General features: G+C 53.3%; 4 protein-coding genes across 9 annotated transcripts in view; 1 reads left to right on the plus strand and 3 right to left on the minus strand.

The window, feature by feature from the left end:
- The window catches only part of TMCO4 (transmembrane and coiled-coil domains 4), a 45,062-nt gene extending 44,566 nt beyond the window's left edge, over positions 1–496 (minus strand). Inside the window, exon 1 of the mRNA XM_019293684.3 lies at positions 59–496. The gene's annotated coding sequence lies outside the window, so the exon portion shown is untranslated. The remainder of the gene's footprint in view (positions 1–58) is intronic.
- Positions 497–753: 257 nt separating this feature from the next.
- OTUD3 (OTU deubiquitinase 3) lies at positions 754–10,156 on the plus strand. The gene is given in 9 exon segments (XM_039563819.1): positions 754–802; positions 805–925; positions 1,627–1,775; positions 2,538–2,650; positions 6,194–6,316; positions 6,976–7,101; positions 7,656–7,752; positions 7,993–8,174; positions 8,506–10,156. Coding segments are annotated over 9 exon segments (1,134 nt in total). The 3' UTR covers positions 8,680–10,156.
- A 2,191-nt stretch (positions 10,157–12,347) lies between these two features.
- On the minus strand, positions 12,348–20,096 carry LOC104697581 (acidic phospholipase A2 PLA-1-like). 6 transcript variants are annotated; one of them, XM_039563824.1, is made up of 8 exons: positions 19,925–20,096; positions 19,462–19,514; positions 19,049–19,193; positions 18,832–18,938; positions 18,218–18,750; positions 17,733–17,789; positions 17,445–17,571; positions 16,326–17,019 (listed from the first exon to the last, which is right to left on the minus strand). In XM_039563824.1, the coding sequence occupies exons 2-5, from the start codon at positions 19,499–19,501 to the stop codon at positions 18,626–18,628; spliced, it is 417 nt and encodes a 138-aa protein (XP_039419758.1). In that variant the 5' UTR covers positions 19,502–19,514; positions 19,925–20,096; the 3' UTR covers positions 16,326–17,019; positions 17,445–17,571; positions 17,733–17,789; positions 18,218–18,625. The 6 variants fall into 6 exon arrangements, with proteins under 6 accessions (XP_039419757.1, XP_039419758.1, XP_039419759.1 ...); XM_039563823.1 differs by lacking the exons at positions 18,832–18,938; positions 19,049–19,193; positions 19,462–19,514; positions 19,925–20,096 and adding exons at positions 12,348–12,690; positions 13,234–13,340; positions 13,569–13,716 and having other exon boundaries at positions 13,863–17,019; positions 18,218–18,621; XM_010412512.4 differs by lacking the exons at positions 16,326–17,019; positions 17,445–17,571 and having other exon boundaries at positions 17,777–17,865.
- A 1,594-nt stretch (positions 20,097–21,690) lies between these two features.
- On the minus strand, positions 21,691–22,926 carry LOC104697559 (phospholipase A2, membrane associated-like). The gene is made up of 3 exons (XM_039564097.1): positions 22,642–22,926; positions 22,304–22,410; positions 21,691–22,057 (listed from the first exon to the last, which is right to left on the minus strand). The coding sequence occupies exons 1-3, from the start codon at positions 22,839–22,841 to the stop codon at positions 21,912–21,914; spliced, it is 453 nt and encodes a 150-aa protein (XP_039420031.1). The 5' UTR covers positions 22,842–22,926; the 3' UTR covers positions 21,691–21,911.
- Positions 22,927–25,528: the final 2,602 nt, after the last annotated feature.

The raw sequence follows: 25,528 nt of genomic DNA on the forward strand, positions 1-25,528 counted from the left end.
GGAGTCTCCCTCAGTGCTAGAGGAAGCAAGACGCGGAGGTTCAGTTTATTACACTTACCACATTTAATTAATCGTTGCTGTCTCAGCTCCGCTCCTGCCCCACCGCTGCTCTCAGCCCTGTTCTCCTGGTGCCACCTCGCGGGTAGTGCATCTGCTCACCTCCCCGATTTGCTGGGAGTTCATTTCGCAGCGGTGAGCTGGGGTTGAGCAGACACGGTCGGAGTGGCGTGTCCTAGCGTAGAGCGGCAGAGAAAGCGCCCACCCGTGGGGTCAGAGCGGGCCGTCACGGTGAGGGCCGGGAGCTGTGCTGGGCAGCAGGGAAATGCTCCTGGGCGGGGGAGCGCGATTAACAGCAGAGGCCAATTAGCCAGAATCCGGCAGCTTTTGGGACATTAGTGATTTGTGGCGCTGCTTTCCGCAGCCTCTCCACCGTTTCTCCGCAGACACGCCACTCCCGGCGCTTAGTTGCGCTGTCCTTCCCTTCCTTCCCCTCCCCCTTTCGATCCCCATCCTCAGTTTCCCCCCCGGACCCCTCTGTTCCCTCTCCCCTTCCTCTTCCTCCTCCTCCTCCTCCTCGAGGGTCCCCCGGGCGGGCAGGCGCTCACGTGATCCGCTCCGGTGTCTCGGTCACGTGATCACTCCCACGGTGCCGCGGTCACGTGAGCCGCGCGGTGTCTCGATCATGTGATCCGCTCCCGGTGCCGCGGTCACGTGATCCGCTCCCGGTGCGGCAGGCGCGGCGCCCCGGCGGGGATGTCCCGCAAGCAGGCGGCCAAGGCCCGGCCCGCTGCCGGCGCCAGAAGGGTCGGCGGCCCCGGCATCCCCCCGCCGGACCGGCCCCGGGCCCCGCTTCAGGCGACAGCGGCGGCCTCGCCGGGCAGCTCCGGGCTCTCGGCCTCAAGCTGCGGGAGGTGCCGGGAGATGGGTGAGCGCCGCGACGGGTGTCCCCAGCAACTCCGCGGCCGGCGATTCCCCGGGCATCCAGCCCTGAAGGCTGAGGGCTTCCTCCTCCCCGGGTGATGGGAGCCCGTGTCCCCGCGGCCGAGGGCTTTCATCGCTCCCGGGGATGGGGAGCCCGTGTCCCGGGAGCCGAGGATTTTCCCCTCCCGGTTCAGTGGGCCCAGTGCTCCGCAGGGGCGAGGATTTCCCCGCTGTACCACTCAGGGATCTCTGCTGTTCTCTGCGGTTCTGTAGGGCCTGACGGCTCGGCCAGTCCCAGCCCTGGTGCCCGGGGGGCCGAGGGCTGCACTGTCCGGCTGAACAGAGCATAGGAAAGTCCATAAATGTTCTTATGGAACACTTTCACCCCCTTCTTTTCCATAAGGTGAAAGGGTAGTAAACGCTTCTGCTGAGAAGTGGCTCGGTGGGTCATTGGCTTGTCTTTTGTTGCTTTATGTCACTTGTCTGGTGTCGGTGTAAGACACTTTGGCGCAGCAGTTGTACCGTGACACGATCGCTCAAACGCAGCCGTTCCCGCAGCAGCAGCCATTCGAAGCACGGGGAATGAGTGCTCCTTTGCATCCATACCCTTGCTAAACTGGGCAGAATGAGTGCAGCCCTTTCCCTTTGACCCCGTATTCCTTCTGCTGCCTCAGACACACTCACTCATCGTTTCCCTCTCGGCAGCAACTGCTTGTTCCGGGCCCTGGGGGACCAGCTGGAGGGGCACTCCCGGAACCACCTGCAGCACCGCCAGGAGACGGTGGAGTACATGGTGAGGCAGCGCGGGGACTTCGAGCCCTTCGTGGAGGATGATGTGCCCTTTGACAAGCATGGTATGGGCTCCGTGGGACATCCTGGGAGGCGTCCTTGTGCCGTGGGGTTGCATCTCCTCAGAGCAGCTCCTTACGAACCAGTTCCTCATGCCAGAACTACCTGAGGGCTCCTCCCTAGTTTTTAGAAGCAAGGATTTTACACTTACGGCTGTTGTGATGCTGGGGAAAGGCGAGCTGTTTAATCCGCATTGAATTTGTCCTGGAAATTATTTAAATTTAGGAGGAACTTGGAGAAGGAAAGAGAGACCAAAAAGGCAAGGAGTAAAAATTAGGTGTTTTAAAAGGAACTTAAGAAAAATTGTCTAGTTCTCCTTGAATACTGGTGGGTATTTGGCTGTTTTGGTGAGTGGCTGATTTCTTTGGGTTTCTTTCTCCTTGGAACTCAGTATTTCCTACTGGGAACCCAGGGGAAGATCCAAAGCAGAGGTGAATACAGCCTTTGATGTGCCAGGCACCGTGCAGATAATGCATGAAGGTGGTTTGGTCACTTAGGATGTGGCACTCCTCCTTCTGAGCTAACAAAGCCAGTGGCCTTGCTAGTCTAAGAGTGTAGTGCCCTTTCTAGAGATCTCTGTGGTCATTTAAATGTATTAAATTCTGTTGCTGCCAAATTCTTGCCTCAGCACTCACTGTTTCACAGGTGGGATTTCCCTTCCAGAATTTCTTGGGCTCGTGTTGCAATCTAACCCCTCCTTATCCCTCCACTGCTTCTGGAAGTGTCAGAAATCAGCTTTCAACTCTTGTGAATGTTTTTTCCTTTAGTTGCCAATTTGGCCAAGCCTGGTACTTTTGCTGGCAACGATGCTATCGTGGCCTTTGCAAGGAACAATCAGATGAATGTGGTTATTCATCAGCTCAACGCTCCACTGTGGCAGGTGAGAAACAAAGCTTCTGCATTTTGGCCTAATTTTTACCTGGTGGATATAAATAGTGTGGAAAAATCCTGATTTATTAAAAAAGAGCAGTCACTGCAATGAGCTGGGTATAGTGCAGAGCTGTGCTTGGTTTTGAAGAGGGGGAGCACTCCAGATTTTGGCTAGGAGGAAAGAAAACAGCAAATGCATGAAAGATGGGTGTGTGGGGGCAGAGCAGTGTGTTTTAGTTGGGTTTGAAGCTGTGAGCTTCAGTGCCATGCTCTGTCTCCTGAAGATCAGACTGCATGTGAGGTGAGTTTTCTGGTAGGAATCCCAGAATGGGTGGATCATCTGGTCCTGTCTCCCTGCTCTCGAGGCTGAGCAGCCCCAGCTCCCTCAGCCTGTCCTGGGCACGGGGATGCTCCAGGCCTTTCCTCGCCTCCGCTGCCCCGGCTCCAGGAGCTCCCTGGCCCTGCTGTGCTGAGGAGCCCAGGCTGGACACAGCACTCCAGGTGTGTCTCCCAGGGCTGGGCAGAGGGGCAGGGTCGCTCCCTGACCTGCTGCCAATGCTCCTCCCAGTGCACTGCAGGATCCCATTGGCCTCTTGGACCCCAGGACACTCTGCCGGCTCCAGGACAGCTCGTTGGCCACAGGACCCCCAGGTGCTTCTCCGCAGAGCTGCTCCAGCAGGTCACCCCCAGCCTGTGCTGGTACGTGGGGTTGTTCCTCCCCAGGGGCAGGACCTGCATCTGCCCTTGTTGAGCTTCAGACAGTTCTTCCCTGCCCATCTCTCCAGCCTGGCGAGGCCTTCTGAAGGACTGCACAGCCCTCTGGGGATCAGCCCCCTGGAATTTGAGCTAGGCTTAAGGAAATCTGTACAATAAGGTTCAGGAAGATGGAAATGAAGGTATAGCAGGGCATGCACTGTGTGGAAGCGAAGCTCCATCAATTCTGCTTGGGATGTGGAATGCCAGGATTTCTGACAGATGGAGAAATGAGGTTTTAAAAGAAGTGTTAAAACCTTAAAATGGTTCCTGGAAAGGACTGTGTGCTGTGGTTTCCTCTGACAGAGAGACACTGAAACAAGTAATCCATCAGGTCCCTCATTTTCTCTTTTTTGTTGTTTTTCTGTGGCAAGTCCACACTGGAACAGGTCCATGCTCAGTCTGCCTGGTCACTGAGCAGGTGAGAACCTGTATTCCAGCCAGGATTGTTTCTGGCCCCTATTTACAGACAAAACCAATGAAGTATATAGATTAAACAGGGCAATAAAGATAAAACACCGGCTGAAAGCTGTCAGTGACATCTTAATACATTTAAAACAGCGTCAAGTGGATTCCTGAACTCAGACAAGTTTAAACTCTCCTTCATAGGCAGCCATGGCCAGTGGGACAGGTGGGTGAAGCACCTGTGCAGGGGCAGTGACCCTGCAGGGGAGGTCACAGGGGTGGTTTTCATGTGTTGTTCCTCAGTGTTATAATTTACTGGGATTTTGATGTCCTCCTGAGAACCTTGGTTCTTTAATCTCCTCTCACTGACCATTTTAGGATGTCAGTACAGAGTTTGTGATGAGGCTCTGTCTTGCCCGAGCAGTGTTGTTAGTGGAGGGTTGTCTCAGGCCCTTGAGAATGGTGTGAGTAAAGAGAACTGTGAGTAGTTGTAACATCATGAGAAGCTCCTTGCAGGTGGACATCTCTGCATGGAATTTTTAGGGTTTTGAACACCCCTTAACTTTTTTGATAGTGACTGTAAATCCTAGAATTGGTAAGGTTGGAAAAGACCTTTAAGATCATGGAGTCCAACCATAGACTCAGGTTAGCTGAGATTTGTAGGTTATTTTATTGGCTTTTTGGATAACAGGTTGGCTTTTTTCCCCTCTGTTTTTAATCTGCAGCTCTCATTTACTTACCAGTTTCAGTGTGTTCATAGAATCAGAGAATCCCAGGTGGGTTAGGGTTGGGAGGGACCTTAAAGCCCATCCAGTGCCACCCCTGCCATGGCAGGGACACCTTCCACTGTCCCAGGGTGCTCCAAGCCCTGTTCAGCCTGGCCTTGGGCACTGCCAGGGATCCAGGGGCAGCCACAGCTTCTCTGGGCACCCTGTGCCAGGGCCTGCCCACCCTCACAGGGAACAATTCCTTCCCAATATCCAACCTAACCCTGCCCTCTGTCATTGGGAAGCCATTCCCCCTTGTGCTGGCACTCCAGGCCCTTGTCCACAGTCTCTCTCCACCTCTCCCGTCGGCTCCTTCAGGCACTGGAAGGTCACAATTAGGTCTTCCTGGAGCCTTCTCTTCTCCAGGCTGAACAACCCCAATTCTCTCAGTCTTTCATCATAGGAGAGCTGCTCCATCCCTCTAAATCAATTTGGTGGCCTCCTCTGGGCCCACTCCAGAGTGAAAAGAAGCTTCTCTAATGAAAGCTAAATTGGCTAATTTTCAGAATAATCTTTCAAGAGCTTTGGGATTTGCTAGATACGTATGCAAGCTCTGGCAGAAGATAAATCTTTGAGACTAATCTGACCAAGTTTCAGCATTTGAATAATTCAGTAGGATAAAAAGCAGGAGTTAAGTATAACCAAGTGCTGAGTTGGAACCTGAAGGTGAAATAGATGAATGGAGAGTTATTTGTTGGAAAACCTGAAGTCATTAGTGCAGCACAGACCGCAGACACAGCTGAAGGGTGACTTGGTGTGTGGTCTTGGAGCTGAGATAAGGCAATTCACAGACGTAAAAGGGTTGGGAAACTCTGGAGCCCTAAAGCAAGGAGTTCTGGTCCTTTGCTTACTGACGTCTGCTCCAGGAGAGCTGTTGGGTCTTTGAACTCAGGCTGGCAGGTCAGGCCAAGCTGGTCTGCAAGTGCAGTGGGATTTTCTGCATTCCTGGCAGGAGCTGGAATGGTGTAGCTCTTATCTAATAGTTTGAGACACTGATAATCAGGGCAGTAACGATTCTCACATCAGTACAGATAATACTCAGAGCAGGAATTTTCTGTGGAAACTGCTGTAACTTGGTGCTGACAAAGCAAAGGAACATTTGGTTGTTAACAGTGCTCCTGAACAGAGTTAGTACATTTTCATGGATTGGCTTTCTTTTAAAAACAAAACACAGCCACCTGGAATGCTGTTAAAACAGCGTCTTGTCCCAGCTGCAGATCACAATGTCCTCTGAGTGGCTGTTTCCACTGGTGCTGTCACTTGAATGGCATCTCTTCCCTCATGTTTGAGGGTACAATGACATGGTACCTTCCCTGGGAGCTGTTGCTGAAGTTGCTTCTGGGAAGATGATCAGAAAACTGATAGCTCCTGTGGAAAGTTTAGGAAATAGTCCTGAGCTTTCCACAGAAATATTTTCATCCCACGTTTTTTTTGTTCTGATGTAACTGCCCAATATTTTACATCTGGCTTTCAAACCTTCTTCTTCTCTTCCTGTTTCAAATGCTCCGGCAGCCACGTACTCGCTTCCTCCACAGCGTTTGCCATCGCTGCAAAAAATGAATACTTTGATAAATCTGGTGCTGAAGTGGATTCCAAATCCTGATTTGCTGTTTGCTTCTTTTATTGAGATTCGGGGCACGGACAGGAGCGACGCGCGGGAGCTGCACATCGCCTACCGGTACGGGGAGCACTACGACAGCGTCAGGAGGATCAGCGACGACTCGGAAGCCCCGGCCTATCTTCGGATGGAGGTTGGTTTTGGTGGAATGAGCCAGCTGTGGGTGACAGACAGAGCTGATGAATGCTGCCAGTTGATTTCCATTCTCCTTTGGGATGGAGGGAAGAGCTGGGTCTCTGTGTCATGCTGGGATAGCAAAGCCCTGAGGTCGTTGTAGCTCATGCTGCCGGCTCTCCTGGGAGGGGAAGGATTTCAGCGTCTGGGCTGGAAATGAATCCAAAGCTGATGCTGTGATGTGGGCTGTCTGGGAGCAATCTCATCTAAATGACGTAATTGTGCACCTCAAATGGAAAAACAAAGGGAAGGGAGGAAAGAGCTGGAAATGCAACAGCTGGATGCAGCTGTCCTCTTCATATCTCCCTTTTTGATGTTGAGGAGTAATTGTGCTGTGCGAGAGGTTCTCTGCACACAGCTGAGGTGTGGTATTGTATAAAAAGAATCCATTTAAAAGCTTGTTTATTGTGATTCATGATGCTGTGGTACACTGGAGTTTGTTCAGCAGTGCAGGAGATGTGGGAAACTCTCAGTGATGGTGGAAGTTACACAGTTTCCAAGATGGTTTGACAGGGGATGTTCCCAAGAAAAGTGTGCAATGATAATTACTTTTATTAGGATATCAGATTTTTTTGGGTTGCCTGCTTATGTGCTCTGCTGGGCTTTGCTCTTCTTCAGATGCTTTGCAAGAACGATTCAAACAAGGCAGAGGAAGTGAAGCCACAGAAGGGCGACTCCGAAGATGAGACTGAAGTGGAGGTGGAAGATGCTGTACAAAAAGTGTGCAGTGCAACTGCGTGTTCAGTAGGTATCGAGGAGCCTTTCTGTGCTTAATGTTGAAACCTCCTTGATACTGAAAGTAGTCCTGGGAAAAAATTCTAAAAAACACTCGTCTTGGAGAAACTTGAGAACCACGGCCATCAATCGGGGTGCATCTCATCCTAGAATCAACCCTTAAATGCAGGTGAAATACCTCCTTTCTGTGGATGCCTAATAATTTTGGAAGGTTTGTTATGCAGCTCTCATAAAATTCACTTGGAAACAAATCCTGTAAGTTCTGAAATCCTTTGGGGCTATTGAAGATCCCAGATAACTGGATAATCTGTGACTCTTGGCACTGTGCAGGTGCCTAGAACAGAAAGGGCAAAGAGGGAAACTTATGCTGAAACAGCATATTCCTTTTTCCTGATATCTTCAGGAATTTAAGGTTTTCCCCCTCACCTTTTCAGAAGTGAAGCACAGACCAATTGAGTGATCATAAAAGCAGCAGCCCCCTCTCAGTGGTGCAGGTGTTGTTAAGTGAATGTGGGTCAGAGATTTGAACTTCCTCAGTGTTCTCCTTCCCCTCTTGTGGACAGGACATTGATTTAGTGAGCCACGTTCTGGAAGTGGAGGACTACAACGTGGAATCTGCAATATTTGCCATCTTGCAAATGAAGGAAGGGGAAGGAATAGGTGAGTCACAGTTTGTCACCTGGGGCTTCGGGTGGCTGTGATGTTGGTGTTGGGGACAGAAACGGGGCAGGTGGGGTTTGTGTGCTGCCACTTCAGCCTTCTGCGCTCAGGAAGGTTGGTAGTGAGGGCAGCTTCAATCCAGCTTCCAAAAAACCCCAGGACTTCTGGGAGAAGGAACTGGCTGACAGTGCAGCAGCTCCTGGGTAGAGCGTGTCTGAGGAAAACCTCTGCTGTTGGTAGGTACCAAGGAGCAGCAGGAGCCCCCGGGCAGCGAGCAGAAATCCTGCAGCAGAGCACTGTGGGAGGAGAACGGAAGTGGTTCAAGAATCTTCGGAAATCAGAGCTTGCATCAAGGTGAACCAAAAAACGACAAGGGACGGGCTGGATCCAGGGAAGAGAACCGAGCCAGCAGAAACCCAAAGGTGTGTGAGGGGTTTGGCAGCAACGTGAGCGCCCTTCAGTGATTGGGGGATGCCCTAGCATTGCTTACTCAGCAACTCTCTTCTCCTTTCAGTTAAAACCAGCCTCTGCTCACTGCATTTTGTCACTGCTGCAGCTGTGACTTCTCTGCCACAAACATTTCCTGGTGACATGTGGCACTGTTCCCAAAACAACTCAGAATAAAGTCCTGATAAATACTTAGCAATGTCCTCTGGCAGCTGCCTTGGTATCTGCTTGTCTCCTTTATTACTTTTCCCCAGCTGAGCAGAACACGTGTGGTTTGAACTTTCTGTTTCCATCCTTCCCTTTCAGGTAGCCAAGAAACAAAGGAAGGAGCAGCAGCGGCTGGAGAAGAAGAAGCGGCAGGAGGAGAGGCACCGGCAGAAGGTCCTGGCCACCAAGAGGGACAGTGCAGACAACAGGACAGAGACAGACCCGGGCAACCACGTCACCCTGGTGAAGGCCATGGCAGCCCTAAACATATGACTCAGTGCTCTGCTGAGAAAAGTCAATAAAACTGATGAAGACAAAATTCCCCCCAGGAGAATTTCCAGGCACCCATTGTTATCTTAAAATCCGTCTCTGCCAGGATTTCCAAGCACGAGAGAACTTCCTGTTCCTTTGCTTGTGGGGAGGACAATTGCTCACTGATTCTGCATCAGCCTGTGGTGAGAAGAGTTGTTTGAACTTAGCAGGAAGTAGAGACTTGGGTCTATAATCTTGGAGTTAGATGAAGTTGAGAACCTTTTCTTCACCGCAAAGGTGTCAGATTTGTTTGACATCTCTTGATGTGCCTGGATTTTTTTGTTTGTGTGTGTGGGTTTTTTTTTGTTTTTTTTTTTAATTTGATTATGCTTGGAGGAGCTTTATTTTACCTTGCTGTCAGGGAAAGCTTAACAAATCTCAACTCAGGAATATCCCTGGTGGGTCTTTTTCTATTTAAATTCAAACAAAGTAAGGGAACAGAGTCCCAGAATCCTTTCCAAAGCAAAGTGTGTCAGGCAGCACTGTCTCAAACATGACATTCCTCTTTTCTTTGCCATGCAGGAGTGCGGTGACAAGTTTTAATCTCACTAGAACTGCTAGCTTTGCACTGGGCTGGCTCAGAAGTGATTAATACATGGAGGGAGATTGGGATTGCTGCATCCATGAGGTTTGGGATCAGCTCCTGAGACCTGTAGGGGGAAAAAAAACCCACCTGCAACAACAATCCCAGTGGACTCATGAGACTGCAGAGCCAGTTCTTCTGATCTGGTAAAATGTGACAGGAACGGGCATGAGATTCCTGGTGAGTGTTGTTACTTGGACACCTGGAATCTTGTCCCCTTTGCCACGTTCCAGAGGTTTTGGGCTACTCCAGGGCTTTAGTCCAAGCCAGGAGCTTGATAGGTGTTAGTCTCCAAATGAAATTAGTGTGGCCAAAGGACCAGGAGTCCTGGGAACAAGCTTCCAAGCAGCAGTGATCCCTGGGAAACCTGCCTATTTCACCTCATAAATCAAGCTTTTTTTCCAGGGTAGGATTTTTTTTTCATCTTAAATGCCATTTTGGTGAGGTCACCAAGTAGGATGTACAGCTTGACTCCTGGGATATTTTCCACTGTAGGACTGAGAATTTGGGACGAGGTGAAAGGACTGTGGGACTCGGCCTCTGATTTATGGCTCACGGTGTTTCAGCTCCACTCAGGTTTTTGGGCTTGTAACAAGCACTAAGCTTGAAGAAAGCACATGTGCACTTACACACAGGAGACACCTCATCAGCCAGGGCAGAAGTGAAAGGGATCTTCTGAAAGTAAGGAGTGTTGCATTTGAAAAATTTCTGTCTGTGCTTTGAAGTTCATGAATCAGCATGGAAATAGAAATGTTTTGGTTTTTTTTTACTGAACTGCCAAGAACTGATCTGGTACTTGGTGTGCTCTGCTGCTGTTACTTGAAGAATAAAAAGAAAGGGGCTCTCCTGGAAGAACTGCTGGTGTAGGAATTCCTGTTTCTCTGAGACAGTCGTTTTTGCAGTAGTGGAAAGAGAGGTGAGTCACAGCTTAGTGGGGAGAAAGTGCAACTTCCTTCAGGGGGTGATGAGCTGTGACAGCAGGTTTGGCAAGGCAGTGCAGGTGTCACCTGTGTCCTGGCCTGGCCTGTATTTTGGCCTGAAAAGCAGGTGTGTTCTGCAGGTTTGAAGAGATAAGAATTTGCAGTTGTGTACTGTGAATAAGAGGTTTGATCTTAATGAATTGGGTTTTTGTCCTCTGGAGGCAGAGCTGATAAGAGGTTCGTTGTTGCCTGGAGCCTGAGAGCTGTGAAGGGAGTTGTCTTGGAGGCTCAGGAGGGAACTCAAACCTCACCCCATCGTGTCCAGGATGAAAGGGGGGGGTCTGCAACAGCAGCACAAACAGCAGAGGGAGAGACTGGCCAGCAGCTCGTGGCCTCTGATACCTGGAACCAAATCTGGGGCTGAAAATGCTTTAATTTCCAAGTGTAATAAGATTAAAACAAACTGTTGATGTGCTGGGCTCAGAAATCTTGACAAGATCTTTATCTTGCCAAGAAGGCTTTGTGCCTGCACACCCAGTCTGTATCCAAAGATGTTAAAATTGATTTTGTCTGTTTCAGGTTTCTCCTGTTGAAATTTCCACCTTCCCAATGTATATTTTTTTTTTTTCCTGGGGAATCTTTGTGCAACATTCTTCACAGAACTCAATTTATGCAGTGAATTTGCTTTGTAAACAGGTTGTGGATTTCCCTGGGAGGAGGAAGGGAGGCGAGGAACAAGAGCAGAACAGCACCATGATTCATAGTGTGTGTTTACTCCTTGCTGGAGCTGAGTGCTCTGTAATCCACGGGCTGAGGATGGACAATAAGCACTGGATATTGCCTTGGGATTTGAGGAGGATGACTGTTTGTTATTAGCTGCTGGCTGACAAATTTGAGGGTGTTTTGGCTGTTGCTGCAGCAGGGTTCACTGTGAGCCTCTCAAGGGCGAATACGCAGCAGGAGGGTGTAGAAAGCCACTTTCCCTGCATCCTATCTCCCACCATCATCTTCCCTGGACTTATTTTCCCAAATCCTGCCCCTGCAGGTCAGGAGTTCAGTTGAACTGAAAGTTTTAAGCATTTAGGCAGGTTCTGACTGCCCTCCATAAGCATGTCTGCATATGGGAAGGGTTTTCTGCCCGTGCTGCTCCGTGTCTCCTGTCCCTTGTTCCTCCTTGGGAGCTGCCTTCTGGTTTATCTCACAGCTTTGCCACATCACCCGTGGTCTCCATGGCCACAGAGCTTTGGGACCTGCAGACAGGAAGGGAAATCAGCCCTGAAGAACGATCCATAATCCAGTGTTGGACAAAAGGTAGATGGTTTGTGCTGGTGTTGGAGCTTCCTGGGTGCAGGCGCCAGCCTTAGAGGACAGCATTGGCTCTGTCTCAGCTTCTAGAATCCTTCAGTGACTGTAGACAATGAGAAGAAATGAGTGGTTTGGAGTTACAGAAACACCACATTTACTCTAGGGGTGTTGCTTGTAATGAAACACTTAACAGAGTCAGGCAGGAGCACTGAGGTGGAACTCAAAGAAATTACCCTTAAAACTCCTTTATTTTAGGCAGAACGCATCTCCAGAGGCAGAGTTACAGTTGGAGGTGCCCCCATCGAGGCCCAGGGCTGTGGTACAGCCAGCCCTGGCTTGTTAGAGGTAATTAGGGCTGATTTGGGATCATGTGCAGCTGTGGTGTGGGACCAGGTGGCTGCAGGGAGCTGCAGCCTGAGATGTCTGTCTGCAAGAAAGAGCCACCCAAACCTCTGAGCCCCCTCCACTGGACTCCCCCATGCCTTCAGTGAGTATTAATTGCTTAAACAGTCATTAGGAGTGGGATGGGGCTGAGCTCCTGGAGGGAAGCTGGGCTTGGAGCCTGCTTTGGGGTTGGGGTGCAGCAGCCACTTCCTGTTTCTGTGCTCATTTTTTTTTCTCTGGAGCTCTTAAGACTTTGTGGTTGGCTGCTAAAATGTCACTTCTGGTCATTTTTTAAGAAAAACCATGTGCAGGAAAGAATATTTTCTTCAAAAAATCAGCCCTCAAGCTCTGTGCTGTTACCTACCCCTTCCACCACTGATTCCCAAAACACAACACTGATCACAATTCACAAATTTCTTTTAAAAATGTATCTTTATTTGCAGGGTCTGCCTCATTTTTATGAGTTATTTAACCACGGGGAGCAGTTTTTCCCTGTGCCAAGGCTCTGAGGAAAGGTGCTGGACACCTTTTCGGTGCCGCAGGGCTGCGCCATGTCCTGCCTGGCCACAGGGAAGGCAGAACAGCCCCAATTCCGATGGTTTCTGTCAGGTTTGGAGCCCCGGCCTGGCAGGTGTGTTCAGCAGGAGGGTGTTCGGCCCTTGCACTTGGATTGGGGGTAATTGTCGTAGGATTTGCGGTAGGTGTTGGCTGCCCTGTGGAAGCAGTCCACCGCTGCCTTGTCACAAGCACAGCTCCTCTTTTGGCACGAATTCCCGGCTCCTGGAAGAAAATTGGGGGGGATGGAGGCAGGCAAAGGCTGTGAGGGTCAGGGGGAGTTTTTTGGACTGTCTCCACTGTTGAGTTTGGGGTGTCTCAGGTGGTCTCACCTCTGCGGTGTGGAGCTACCTGGCCCTGGAGGGAAGGCTTAATTCACTTTCTCTCTGATGTGTCTGTGGGTATTTTCCTGGATCGCTGGGATGTGCTTTGCTTTGGTCCATGGAACAATGAGTTTGCTCTGGGGGACTCACGGCAGCTGTGCCTGGTCCCCATCCAGGCTGGGAGGGTCACCTCAAACCCTCCGTATTTGGCCTCTCGGGAAAGACAAGGCCCCTCCTCAGGGAAGTCTCCAAGCTCTAAACTTCACCATAATCCAGCAAATAATTTTTTGCCTTATTCCTGGCACTTTTCCTGTATTTCCACCCACTTCACTGTGTGTGGTTTCCAGGCTTGGATGGTCTAAAGGGGATCTTGGAAGCCAAGCTCCCTGAGAGTGTGGGTGGCTGTGCCCCCGTGCTCAGAGCTCTGCCCCCGCCCCACTCTTACCGCAGGTTATTTGGTTGTTTTGGAAGGAGTACTTGTAGGTGGTAATTTTGGCGTTGCAGTGGGAGGAAGCCAATCTCTTGTAGCAGCAGTCGTGGGCATGGCAGCACCTAGGGACACGAGAGCCGAGGTCAGGGCAGGCGACAGTTGGGACAATGCAATAGAACATCAAGGACGTGCATCTTTGCTGCTGCTAAACCGCTTCTAAAGAGGCTTTGAGGACAAGCAGCAATTTTCTCTTTGCTACTTCCATTCCCAGGAGCAGGAACAAGATTCCCCTCGCTGTACCCAGGGAGGTGAGGGGGCACCTGCTCTGCCTTCCCCAGGCCCCAGCTTACCTGTCGGTGGCATCCAGGGGTTGTTTGGATCCCCCCCAGCCACAGTAGCAGCCGTATCTGTTGTAGGCCAGCGGCGATTTCCCGGTCTTTTTCTTAATCATCATTCCAAACTGGAGCAAGTTGCAGCTGACAAGGGCCAGTCCTAGGACTGGAGATGGGGGGGTTAGGAGCACTGGGAAAAGCAACCTCCCATCCCACCTTTCCACAGCAGAAATGAGCATTTCACCCTCCCCATCTGCCTATGCACAGGACCTGGGAGCTGTCCCGCGGTGGAAGCTGGCAGGGGATACTCACAGAAGAGGAGCAGCGAGAGGAGCTTCATTCTGGCGGTGGCAGCTCCGGGGTTTGGTGAGCCCGAGGTGCTGCTGGTTACACCTTTTATGGCTGTGCACCCTCAGTGGGGCCCCTCCTCTGGAGAGGCCAAAGTGGGCAAATATTGACAATCCTCCCCATACCGGTCCAGCTGCTGTGCAGGTCTGCTGGCATTGCTGGGGGCCCTGGCTGTGGGATGCCTCACATAGTGAAGCTCTTGTCAGGGAGGTTTTGGATACGTGGGGCAGCCTGGGGTCGAGTCTGTGCATGGCTCTGTGTGTCTCAGCATTCCCGGAGCTTCCCTGAGTAAAATGGGAGAACTTGAGGGAGAACAGGAACCCCTTAGTGCAAGGTGTCCCTTCCCATGGCAGGGGGTGGAATGAGACTGTCGAGGGGTCTGTGATTCCGTGATCCACTTTCTTGCTGAATGAGAGTTTTTTGATGTCTTGGCTAGAAAACACTGTTCTGTGTCTTACTGTTTCCATCTTGACTTACCTGGGCAGGGAGAAAATGCAGCCAGTGCAAAGCATCCTCCACTCTCGACTTACCAGAGTGGGTGAGATGCAGCCTGGGGAGTGGAGGAAGATCCCACAATCCCCAGAATGGCTGGGAATTCCCCCCACTATCAAGAAAACCACCATACATGGCCTCTGCCCAGCTCTTTCTCAGTGCCCAGATGCCCCCTGCATTTGGGGATGCTCCATCCCTCTCCCCGTATGTGCTGGGCACTGAGTTTTGCTCTCAAAAACCTCGTGGCATGAGGTGTGTGGTTCACCTTTATTTAGAAGCAAAATAAGGCAAGTGGCAGGGCAGAAAAAACGCAGGTGGTGTATGATGGAAGGCGGGGAAAAAAGGCTGCTTGTGTCGTGAGAATCTCAGATCGGTGGTACTGAACAACGATTTAGCAGATTCCTTCTGGCAGAGATTGCAGGTGCTCTGTGCTGCTTTTTGGGGAACCCCAGCATGGGCAGGCACTGAGGCAGGGGAGGAAATCCCCCCCGGGGCTGGTAGGGAAACTGAGGCAGGGAACAAGGATGTGACTTGTGTGAGAATCAGAGAGATGCTGAGAAAAGGGAACTTGGCTCAGCAAAATCTCTTCCCCCCTCTGGCATGGGCCCTTTGCCTCATCAGCTCTCTGGGCTAATTTAAGTAGTCCCCTGGGATGGTGTTGAGTTAATTGGCTAAACCAGGATTTGCCATTTGCCATCATTCAGGATTTTCCAAGTCCACAACCAGTTTTATCGCAGGGGAATAAGGGATATTCTTGTGCACCAAGTTGGCTGAGCTCCAGTGAAAGCCTCTCCATCCCAGCCCCTCTACGTGTTGCAGGTTTGCAGGATCCCTCCTTCAAATGGGAAATAAGCCCCCCCCAAGCCAAATGCCTCCTGGGGAGATGTGGATTTTGTTTCACAGTATGAAAACCACAACTTTTGCAGCCCAGCTTATTGCAATGCTCTGAGGGGGTGCAGTACCTGAGCCAAAGCATCAGCACTTGGAGCTCTGTGTGAATGGATTTGTACAGCCGGATGTCCAAGCAGTAAAATTCATGGATGGTTAAAATTCACCCAGAATTTACAAAGGGAGAGTGTGATTCAGTTAATCCCGGCCTGCAATCTGTCTGGGATATCCTCTCGGCAAGGATTTGATCCTTGATTTATGTCCTGCAAACATCAGCTGCTGGGCAAAGAGCTCCTTCCTCATGTCCCCCAGGATCCCCCACGGCTGGAGGAGGGGGAGGGTGGTAGGGCCTGATTCCTGGGTGACAGCTGGCAGAAGATTGCTGATTTAAGGGCTGTTTCCTGGTGCCCTTGATTTTAGCTATGGGGCAATCCTGGGGAGAGTACTCCAGCTGGGCATCAGCCCCTGGGGAAATAGTGTTTTGCTGCTGTTTCTGTGGCTTTATTTCATTGCTGAGCCCCCCTAGGAGAGTTTGGAGCACTGAGACCTGCTGGAGTCAACACCCCGGGGCACAAAAGCTGGGGATGCCGAAGGGGGGGAAGCAGCCACTGCCTGAGCGGCCTTTTCCTAAGGGATGTGCTCAGGGCTGTTGCAGAATTGGGCCAAAACATTCTTTTCTGGTGAGAACTCTGTTTTGCTCAGCACCGGGTGTGAGGCAAGCTCCCGGCCACCCTGTCACAGCAGAGATTTAGGGGATCACAGAACATCCCGAGCTGGAAGGGACCCACAAGGATCATGGAAATCCAAGCCCGGCCCTCCCCCGCCATCGTGCCTGCCCCCCAGCCCTTCCACCAGCCTCCACTTCTCCATCCCTCAGAAAAAAACGGGAAAATTTCAGAGCCTGAAGGTTAAGAGCTAAGTTGGGGCAGTTCAGGGGTTGTGTCACCCCTCAGGTGTCATTTTCGCTGGGTACTTCAACCAGAAACCCATCTGAGATGTGATGGGTGGTCGCTGGGCTCAGCTGAGTCACGGCACGCTGCGAACCGGTGCTTTGGGCTCTCTGGTTTTATTTCGGAGCAACAGGAGGGAATTTGCTGTGACGCAGGAAGCGGAGGGAGCGGACAGGCAGCCGAGGGGAGACGCTTCCCATCTCGCCCCTCACCGGGACGAGGGGCAGGTGTCCGCCCCTCCCTTGTTTTGCTGTGCTGGGACACCACGTCAGCGCTGCTCCCCCTCCTCGGATCCCGTGACGCGGCTTCACCGGAGGGTTGTTGTCCTCGCCTCGAAGCCAAGAAGGCCCGAGGAGGAGGCTCGCCAGGGCTGGGAAGCGCTGCCGGCGCCGTCCCTTCGCGGCTCAGCCCGGAGGCGGCTTTGCGAAGGGAGGTTTTGCTTCAGCAGCGCCCGGCCCGGCCCCGGCACCTGGCGCGGCGGCGGAGCTGAGCCCGGCGGAGCCGAGCCCGGCACAGCCACGCCGCCCGCTCGCACCTGCAGGCGCCGCGCTGGCACCACGTCCCCGACCCTGCGGGGACCGACAGCGCACCTGAGACCTTCCCCGAGCGCCCGGGACAGGGCGCCGCGAGAGAGGGGATGGTGCGGAAAGGGGCATCCCGAGCCGTGGGGGGAGCACTCACTGCAGGTGGGGAGCCCCGCCCGGGCCGCAGCGAGGGGCGGCTGCACGGGTCCCACGCGGCACCGCCGCGCTGCCAGCCTGGCATAGCAGCAGGCTCGGAGCAGGCAGCACCTGCGGGAGAAGGAGAGCCTGGACTCGCCGGGAATGTGGCACCGGCCGCTTCTGCCCCACCTGACACAGGCTCTGCGAGCCGCCAGCTCTGCATCCACCTGCCCTGGATCGCCCCGAAGCTGCTCTTTCCAGCCCGTTCCCACGCCAAGCCTCTGCTTCCCCGTGCAATCCCTGCCCAGCGTCCTGGCTTCGGGACCGTCCCTCTCCGCTGGTGCCATCCCAGTTGTCACTGGCACCACCCTACTGACTCCGGGATGGAATTAGGGGTGACCACTGCCTCACTTTCCCTACTTCCCGAAAACCTGATTCTTTCCTGCTGCTGCCAAGCACCTGGGCTGCATTTTGCAAAGCTTCGGGGAGGGGCTGCAGAGCCCCGGGGTTATCCCGGGACCAGCGTTAGCCCTCCGGGGCAGTGTTGCCTGTACCGGTCCATTGAAGCCCTCGAGGTGCCCCATCCCGAGTAGCATCCGTGGGCAGTCAGGTTTCCTACGGTGCTTCCCTCGAGTCCCGGTGTGAACGTGCGTGGGTGCTTCCCATGAGCTGTGAACACACCTAGAGTGACCGGAAAAATGTGATTTTTTTGTAAGTTATATGCAGAAATGAGGCCTGGGGCACTGGGGAGGGAAGGAGGCCTTGCTGGGAGTCTCCCTGAGGGGTGGACAGGAGTTTGGGGATGAGCCTGGCTCCCGTCTGTGGGTCGGGGATGCACTTACTGCAGGCAAACAGCATCGTCAGTGCTAGCAGGACCTTCATCTTCCTCTCACCTGGGCCTGGGAGGAGAAACAGGGCACAGGCTCAGCCGAGCAGCGTGGCCAGTTTGACAGGAGCTGTCGTGAGAAGCTTCCTCTGAAATAGGATCAACCCCCAAAATTGGGAGGGAGGAGAGCAACTGTGCCCCCTCACATCTGTGTTGCTGCCTCTTGGCCGAGAGCAGGTGGTTTCTGAAGCTGCCCCCCCACCTGAGCATCCCCCACCTCCCGTCCCACCACTCCCGCACTTCTCACCTCCTGTCCCACCGCTTTTGGCACCCAGTGCCGCTCTCCCCCCGGCTGCAGCCTCCCAGCTGTGCTTTCGTTGGGAAGCGATTACACTTTTCCTGCAGGCACGGGCCGTTCCCGCTGCCTCCTCCCGACATTCCCCCCGTATTTTCCTTTCCACAGCAGCGGCGTGAGGGGGGGGGGGGGGGGGAGTTGCTCACCAGGGATCTTCCTCGCTGTCAGTCTGTCCTCCCGGGGAGAGCTGGCCCTCCGTGTCCAGCCCGCGAGCTCCGACTGGAAGCTCCAAAATGACTCGTCTGTCCCAAACCCACGGAATGCTACGCCCCTTCCCCCCCGGCCAGCCCCCTCTCCCCGTGGGCTGCAGCCTCGAGTGACGCAGGGGCCGAGACGGAGTTCTTGGAAAGTTTTGGGAAGATGTTGATTATTTATGGGGATTTCTCTCCCTGCCCAGCAGCAGCTCTCAGAGGAGCGAGGACGTTGAACAAGAACATTGTTTATTTCCGCGTTGATTTAATTTACAGCAGCTCTGGTGTGGTCAGCACAGGCAGGGATGAAGGGCGATCCCGGCGCGGACCCGCGCATGCTCCGGCCCCGCATCCCTGCTCCCATCACCAGCACAGCTTGTTGGGGTAGAACTGGTAGAGTTTCCTGTAGCTCCTGACGTTTCTCCTCAGGCACAGCGCCAGGCTGCGGTCGCATTCACAGGACAAGTAGGAGCACCGCGAGCCCTTTCCTGCGGGACGAGGGGAGCTCAGGGTCAGCCCTGGCTTTGGGGGGGGGGGGGTGACACCCCCTTTTCCAGGGCCCTACTCACTGCAGGAGAGCCTGTCATGGTGCCAGCTGTAGCGGTAGAGCCGTGTCTTGGCATGGCAGTGGTAGTTCAGGAGGTTTTGGTAGCAAGTATCGTGCAGCTGGCAGCATCTGCACAGGAGATTGAAGCTTTAGGGGATGGAATTTTCTCCCCCTCACCCCACAAACTGAAAAATATTCAAGAACGTGTCCGGCCAGGGGGCTTTTAAGTGGATTCTCACCTGTCTGTGGCATCCTTGGGGTGCCCCTTGCCCCCCAGGCCGCAGTAGCAGCCGTAGAAGCCGTAATGCAGAAGAGCGTTTTTCCCTGTCGCCTCCGAGATCATCTGGTGCAGCTGCAAGAGGCTCCCATGGGCTGGGGACAAGCCTGGAGGGGGAAATCGGGGAGATCACGCTGAGTCCCTGCCCCCCCAGCAGCAGCTCCATCTCTTCAGCCCCCAAATTGGCACCTAGGTGGTGATGTCTTAGAAATCATAATGCAATGGAGAGGAAATTTGTTCCCAGCTTGGTGCAGGAGAGTTGTTCCACGTCTGGGAGAGCTGGTGGTGGGGAAAGGTGAAGAAATCACCAGCCTGGTCCTAATTTCAATGAATGTAACTGCACAGAGAACCTTGGGACTGAGAGAGCACACTTACCCCAAGCAAACAGCGCAGCGAGGCCGAGGAGAGAGTTCATTCTTCTGACAGCTCTGGGGGAGGAAACCAAACCATTCCCTGTGATACCAACCACCACCTTCTTTCTTTCCCTCCTCATCCAGGAGCAGGGATGCTCCCTCTCTCCAGGGACTAGGAGAGGTGAGGGGCATAGGGATGCACCCATTGTTTCAGCACAAAGAGTCAGGGATGGGAAGTGATGGGAATCAGATGGTGGAGGGGTGGAAAAAAGCAAAAATCAGGGGAAAGGCAGAAAAATTGGAGGGATGATCAGCCCTCGAGGGCTGCACCCACTGCTCTTCTTCTGGGCTGGCGTCTCAGGCAGCATCTCCTTCAATCCTGCTTTCCCAGCATGGCACTCACCCCCCATTTGCAGCGCAGCTTCTGGTTAGAGGAGGAAAAGAAGGAAAAGCAATTCTCCATCCGATCCTGCATCCCCACTTACCTTGGGAAAGCCCTGCTGGCTTGCAGTGCCCTGCAGCCAAGTGGGATTGCTTTATATAGTTTGCTCCCATCTGCCTGGGGCTCCTTTGACCCAAATCTCGCTGACTGGGCTTTCCTGTGAAGGGGAAGGTGCCATCCTTCCCCTTTCGAGGAATGTCAGAAATCCCCCAACGCCCCGGCTCCGTACCCCACGCACGGGGTGGCTGCTGCATGGGATGAGGTGGAAAAGCAGCGTCACTTCCAGCCCAAGGAGGAAGCAAACACCCTCTGCCTCAGCCAGAGATGCCCAAGGGCCTTCTCCTCTGCCCTTCTCAGCACCAAGGAGCTGCATCAGGGGGGAAAAGAGCAGCCCTGGTTCAGGCTGGGCATGGACAAAGCAGGTTTGGGGCTTTCAAGGGGGTGTAAGGTGGTTCAGGGAGATTTATCAGTTCTCTGGGAAAAGTTTATGGGCAACACTGAAAGCATCTCTAAACGTGCAGTTCCAAGAGACACAAGGCTGGGCAGACACTGGATGGTTACACCCTCGCTCACCATGAAAAAGCAGAGAAGCAAAATGAATGTTCTGAGGTGAGAAAGTGCAGCTTCCCTTTATTTCTATCCTTGTGGTTTTTCCGCCACCTCATTCCGCCCTTCAGCAGAAACCATTCAATCATTAACTGCCCTCCTGAATTAGCATTTGCCTCATCTAAGTGGTCAAGGCTTTGAAATCTTCTTTCCTCTGTGGATGATTACTCTTTAGCCCTTATGTCCAAGAGTCATGGAGTCCCAGACTGGTTTGGTTTGGGAGGGATGTTCAGGAAGGAAGGTGATCTGTCTGTGTCTTTTGTCTTATGTGTTGGAAAAATAGTTTTTTGTTGTCCTCCACTGACAAAGTTTTCAGCCAAGCCCTGATTCCAGCTCTGCTTTGTCCCTTGCTTTGTGCTTATCTGAATTGCCCACAGCTCGTTAATGCTCCTCGGGCTAATTACTGCCTCATTAATCACTTGCAATCCGTTTATGTACTCACGCTGTTTTCCTGCTTTTAGTGTGTTTGCATTAGAAAATGTGTTTCTATGAAATGCCGTGTATGGAATGGTTTATAGCAGGAAATAGATATAAAAGAGCAGTTCTGTCGTTCCGAGTAAAATCCTCACGTGCCAGAGACCAAACATCCCAGAAGATACTGGGGATACTCCTGTGAGCTTCTCCCTGTGCTGAGCTGTGCTTCAGGCTGTCCTGACTCTGGACCAGAGGAACATAAAAATAATATACAACTTAAAAACCATCGTGATGTGAAGCCTCTCATTGTATTCCCGGGACTGTTTTGTTAGTGTTCCTCACAAAGCTGTTTGGATGTGCCTTCTGAGCTAGGAATTAGAAATTCATAGAATCCCAGAATCCCAGATTGGTTTGGATTGGGAGGGACCTTAGACCCACCCCCTGCCATGGGCAGGGACACCTTCCACTGTCCCAGCTGCTCCAAGCCCCGTCCAGCCTGGCCTTGGACACTTCCAGGGACCCAGGGGCAGCCACAGCTGCTCTGGGCAAGCTGTTCCCCAAACTTAGTGCTTCACATTGGGACAGATCTGTGAATTACAGCCCTGTGGGGACCATGGAAATACTGGGGTGTCAGGCAGATGTTGTGGCTGAGCTGTGGGATGCAGAAGTGCTCCCCAAATTCGGCAGCCACAGTTGCAGTGCCTCAATCTCAGCAGCCCTTACAGGAAAACACCACGGAGAACCAGTCTGCATCCCTTTTATTGTATCTCTTTATTATCTTTGCAGGGAAATGAAATCAAGAGAGGAAGAAGGGACAAAAAAGAGGAAGCTGGTGTGTCTTTCCAGGAACTGGTGGGTCTCCATCCATGCTGTGTGTGCCCTTCTCACCCTGAGCAGCACCTCGCAGGGGGCCTCGCGGGCTCTGCCTTTTCTCAGCCCCCAACCCAGGCCTTTCTCGCTGGGGTAAAAACCAGCCAAAATCTGGGACTCTCTGTGCCGATTCCCCCTCCTCAGCACTGCAGCTTGCTTCCTTGGCATTTGAGCTTGAAGTAGAAGCGGTAGGAATTGTTGTAGGAATGCAGGGTGCTCGCGAAGCACGAGGCCACCGCGGTGTCACACAGGCAGGTCTCTCTCTCGCACCAGCTCTGCTCATCACCTGCGGGGGGAACACGGAGCCCTGCGGCGGCTTTCCCAGCCGGAGACACCGGGGGAAGGGGAAAGAGCAGCGCGTCCCCGTGCTTGCCCTCCCCAACCTGCCCACATCCTCAATGCCCATTCAATTATCCCAGGCGGCCGGGAATGGGGCTGGATTCATGCAGGGGATGCTCTCCTGTGTGCCCTGCTCCGGGGATGGGGTGTCTCGGGGAGCAGTGCTGCTCCGCACTCCCCGCTCAGTACTCACTGCAGGTGACGTGCCCGTCGGTGGAGGAGAAGCTGTACGGGGTGATCAGGGGGCTGCACTTGCCCTCCCTCAGCCTCCTGTAGCAGCAGTCGTGGGCTTGGCAGCACCTGCGGGGACCCCACGTCAAACCTCGGCCCCCAAACCCTCCCTCGCCACACCTGGAGGGCAGAGGGAAGTCCAGCCTCGAATTTAAGGCGACCAGGAGGAGGAGGAGGCGGCAAGGCAGCAGCGGACTTGGCCGGGGAACGGTGCAAACCCCACCCAGGGCTGGGAGGCTGCCAGTGAGGGGCTTTTAGGGACCCCAGGCTGGGAGCGGTGACGCTGTTCTGGGTACTCACCGGTCAGTGGGATCCACGGGGGTGCCGGTGCCCCCGATGCCGCAGAAACAGCCGTACCAGCTGTAGGACAGCAGGGCGCTCTTCCCCGTGGCCACCCTGATCATCCGCTCCAGCTCCAGGACGCTGGTGCCAGCCGGGAGCAGCCCTGCGGGGACACAGGATGGGCTCGTGCCGGAGCAGAGCGGGGAGCCCGGTGGCATTCCCTGCACCTCGCACCGGCAGGGGCTTTAAGCTGATCTGGCATTGCTGGATATGTGCACTTTCAGGGCTTGAACCATGAGAAGCTTTATCCCCCTCCTCCAGAATTATGGAATCACAGAATCATGGAATGGTTTGGGTTGGAAGGAACCTCAAAGCCTATCTTGTTCCACCCCCTGCCATGGGCAGGGACACCTTCCACCACCCCAGGCTGCTCCAAGCCCCGTCCAACCTGGCCTTGGACACTGCCGGGACTGGGGCAGCCACAGCTGCTCTGGTCAGCCTGTGCCAGGGCCACCCTCACAGGGAGGATGGCTTTTACAGTCTGGCTGTTACAGCCTCTGGATTTGGTCTGGCACGAGATATTTTGCCCTCTGGACTGGCTCTGCCATGCTGCAAACTGCAATCGCCCATCACCAGGATCAGCCATGGGCTTGGCACAGGCAGGAAAGGTGACAACAGGCTCCAGGGCCTCCCAAAATAAATACGGATCTCAGCATCCCAAAGCCTCCCCATCACAAAGCCCTCCAGGACTGCAGCAGTTCTACACAAAGCACTAGAGAGAAACTGCCAGATTTAAAAAAACCTGAATTGTTCACAAAGACTCGGGGTTTGTACATGGATCCCGGCCTGGCCAGGGACAGCAGGGCACTTACCACAAGCCAGGAGCACGGCAAGGAGGAGATTCCTCATCCTGTGGCTGCCCTGGAGAGGGAACAACAAGGACGGGCGATGAACCAGGGGCAGGACAGAGGCTCCTCCAGTGCCCCCATGAGGGGCAAGGACCCATCTGGGCGCACCCGGGCAATGCCTCAGGCGCAGTTGTGTCACTGTGGATACACAGCGTTGTAAGGCATCACCGAGTGAATCCCGACGGTTCTTTATCCCAGTTTTGGGATGTGGCGCCTGGCAGGGACGTGGTGGCTCATCCTGCCTGGGGCTGGTGGAGCAGCTCAGGACCTGCAGCCCTCCCCCCGTGCCCTGAGCTGCCTGCTGAGCACCAGGGCAGTGAAATCCCCTCTCCTTACCCCACCCGGACCTGCAGCTCCAACGCCGCCGGCTCAGTGGGGTGGGTTTATATGTCTGCGAGGCCCACCCCCTCCTCTATCTGTGCTGACGGCGTGCGTCGTTCCGAGCTGGGCTTTCCTGGAACAGGGAGCAGATTCCCATCCTTCTCTTGCCCAAAACCCACAAGTTTTCCCACAGCAGTGAGCACCAACACTCCCTCCATCGTCTCGCTCATCCCTGGGCACGAGGCTGTCTCCATCCCTGTGTGAGGCCAGTCAAGGCCTTGGCCATGGTTTTAAAATCCATGGGATTTGGTGGCTGGAGAGATGGGATGGATTTACATCCAGGATGGCACCTCAGAGGCCGTTCAATCCTTGTTCCAGGTGTAGAGGCAGCACTTTGGGCTCAGTGTTGCCTTGGTTTAGCCAACTCACTCCCTGAAGCCTCAAAGATGATTTCACTTGGCTCCTTCCTTGCCACTGCCTCCCCAAATCCATGGCTGCATCCAAATCTGGCCTTGCCAAATTGCAAGGGAGAGAGTGAACACCAGGATTGCAGTTCCTGGGTCTGCAGTTTTCCTGTCCTGCCCTCAGGTTTTCCTGTCCTGCCCTCAGGTTTTCCTGTCTGCCCAGGGGGCAAGGGGTCTGTGAAATTAAACCACCAGCAGCAAAGGCTGGAAAAGCCATGGAAACCCGACTTGGAATGCTTTGGGAATACAGTTTATTTAATTACCATAAGCCAAACATGATACAGAGACACGGGGGAGGCAGAAAACCAGAGGAGATAAGGAACAAAAGCTGCTGTTTTCCCTTGAAACAGTGGGGCCAAGAGCAAACACGGACACAAGCGCAGGTATCGGGTGATATGCAGGGCCCCACCCTCAGGGATTACCACACTCCTGGGGAAGGGAATTCGGGTTGGGAATTGTGAAGAAATGACTGAAATGACTGCTCTGGAGTCAAGAAGAGAAACCTTTGTTGAAATTCCCAAGGGCCACCAAAGCTGACATGGAAGGGATTTCAACCTCTTGGCTGTCCTCCAAGGTGGCAGAGCTCTCTGTCTGTCCCTGGGTTTTCCTTCCCTCTAACCTTTTATTTCCTGCTGCAAGTGGAATAAATCCCCATCCAAGCCTGTTAAGGATGGGCAGCAACCTCTCACCTGCCTCCCCACTCACCATCTGCACAAGAAACCACTTCAAAATGCCACAATGACAACCCCAGCCCCTGCTTTCCCCACCTGACTTTTAAAACCATGGCATCCCTAATAATTAATTAATCAACCCCTTTCCCACCTCCTCCACAAAATGCTTCCATTGCAGAAGGTTTTCCCCACTGTGGTAGTCATCATCTGTGCTGCTCCTGCTTTGGTGTTGCAGGCCCTTGGATTTGGAGGGAAAATCTGGGACTTTGCTGTAGAGTTTGGACAAATCTGTGTGAAAAGCATTATCCAGAGATGTAAAAGGAGAGCAGAGGGCTGGGATCACATGGATTTGGAATCCACACATGGTTTTAACTGAATCCTCTCATTTTAGGCCCTCCCTCTCTGTGGAGGATCTCAGGGGAGCACCCACACAAAGCTAAACCCTGTCTTTAACTAACCCACAAACTCGAGGGCTTAAAAACCACCTGTGGAAGTTATTATCCCACTGGAAACGTGGAACTTTTCAGCCTTCCTATGGAGC

Source organism: Corvus cornix, chromosome 21, assembly GCF_000738735.6.
Source record: "Corvus cornix cornix isolate S_Up_H32 chromosome 21, ASM73873v5, whole genome shotgun sequence".
NCBI lineage: Eukaryota > Metazoa > Chordata > Aves > Passeriformes > Corvidae > Corvus > Corvus cornix.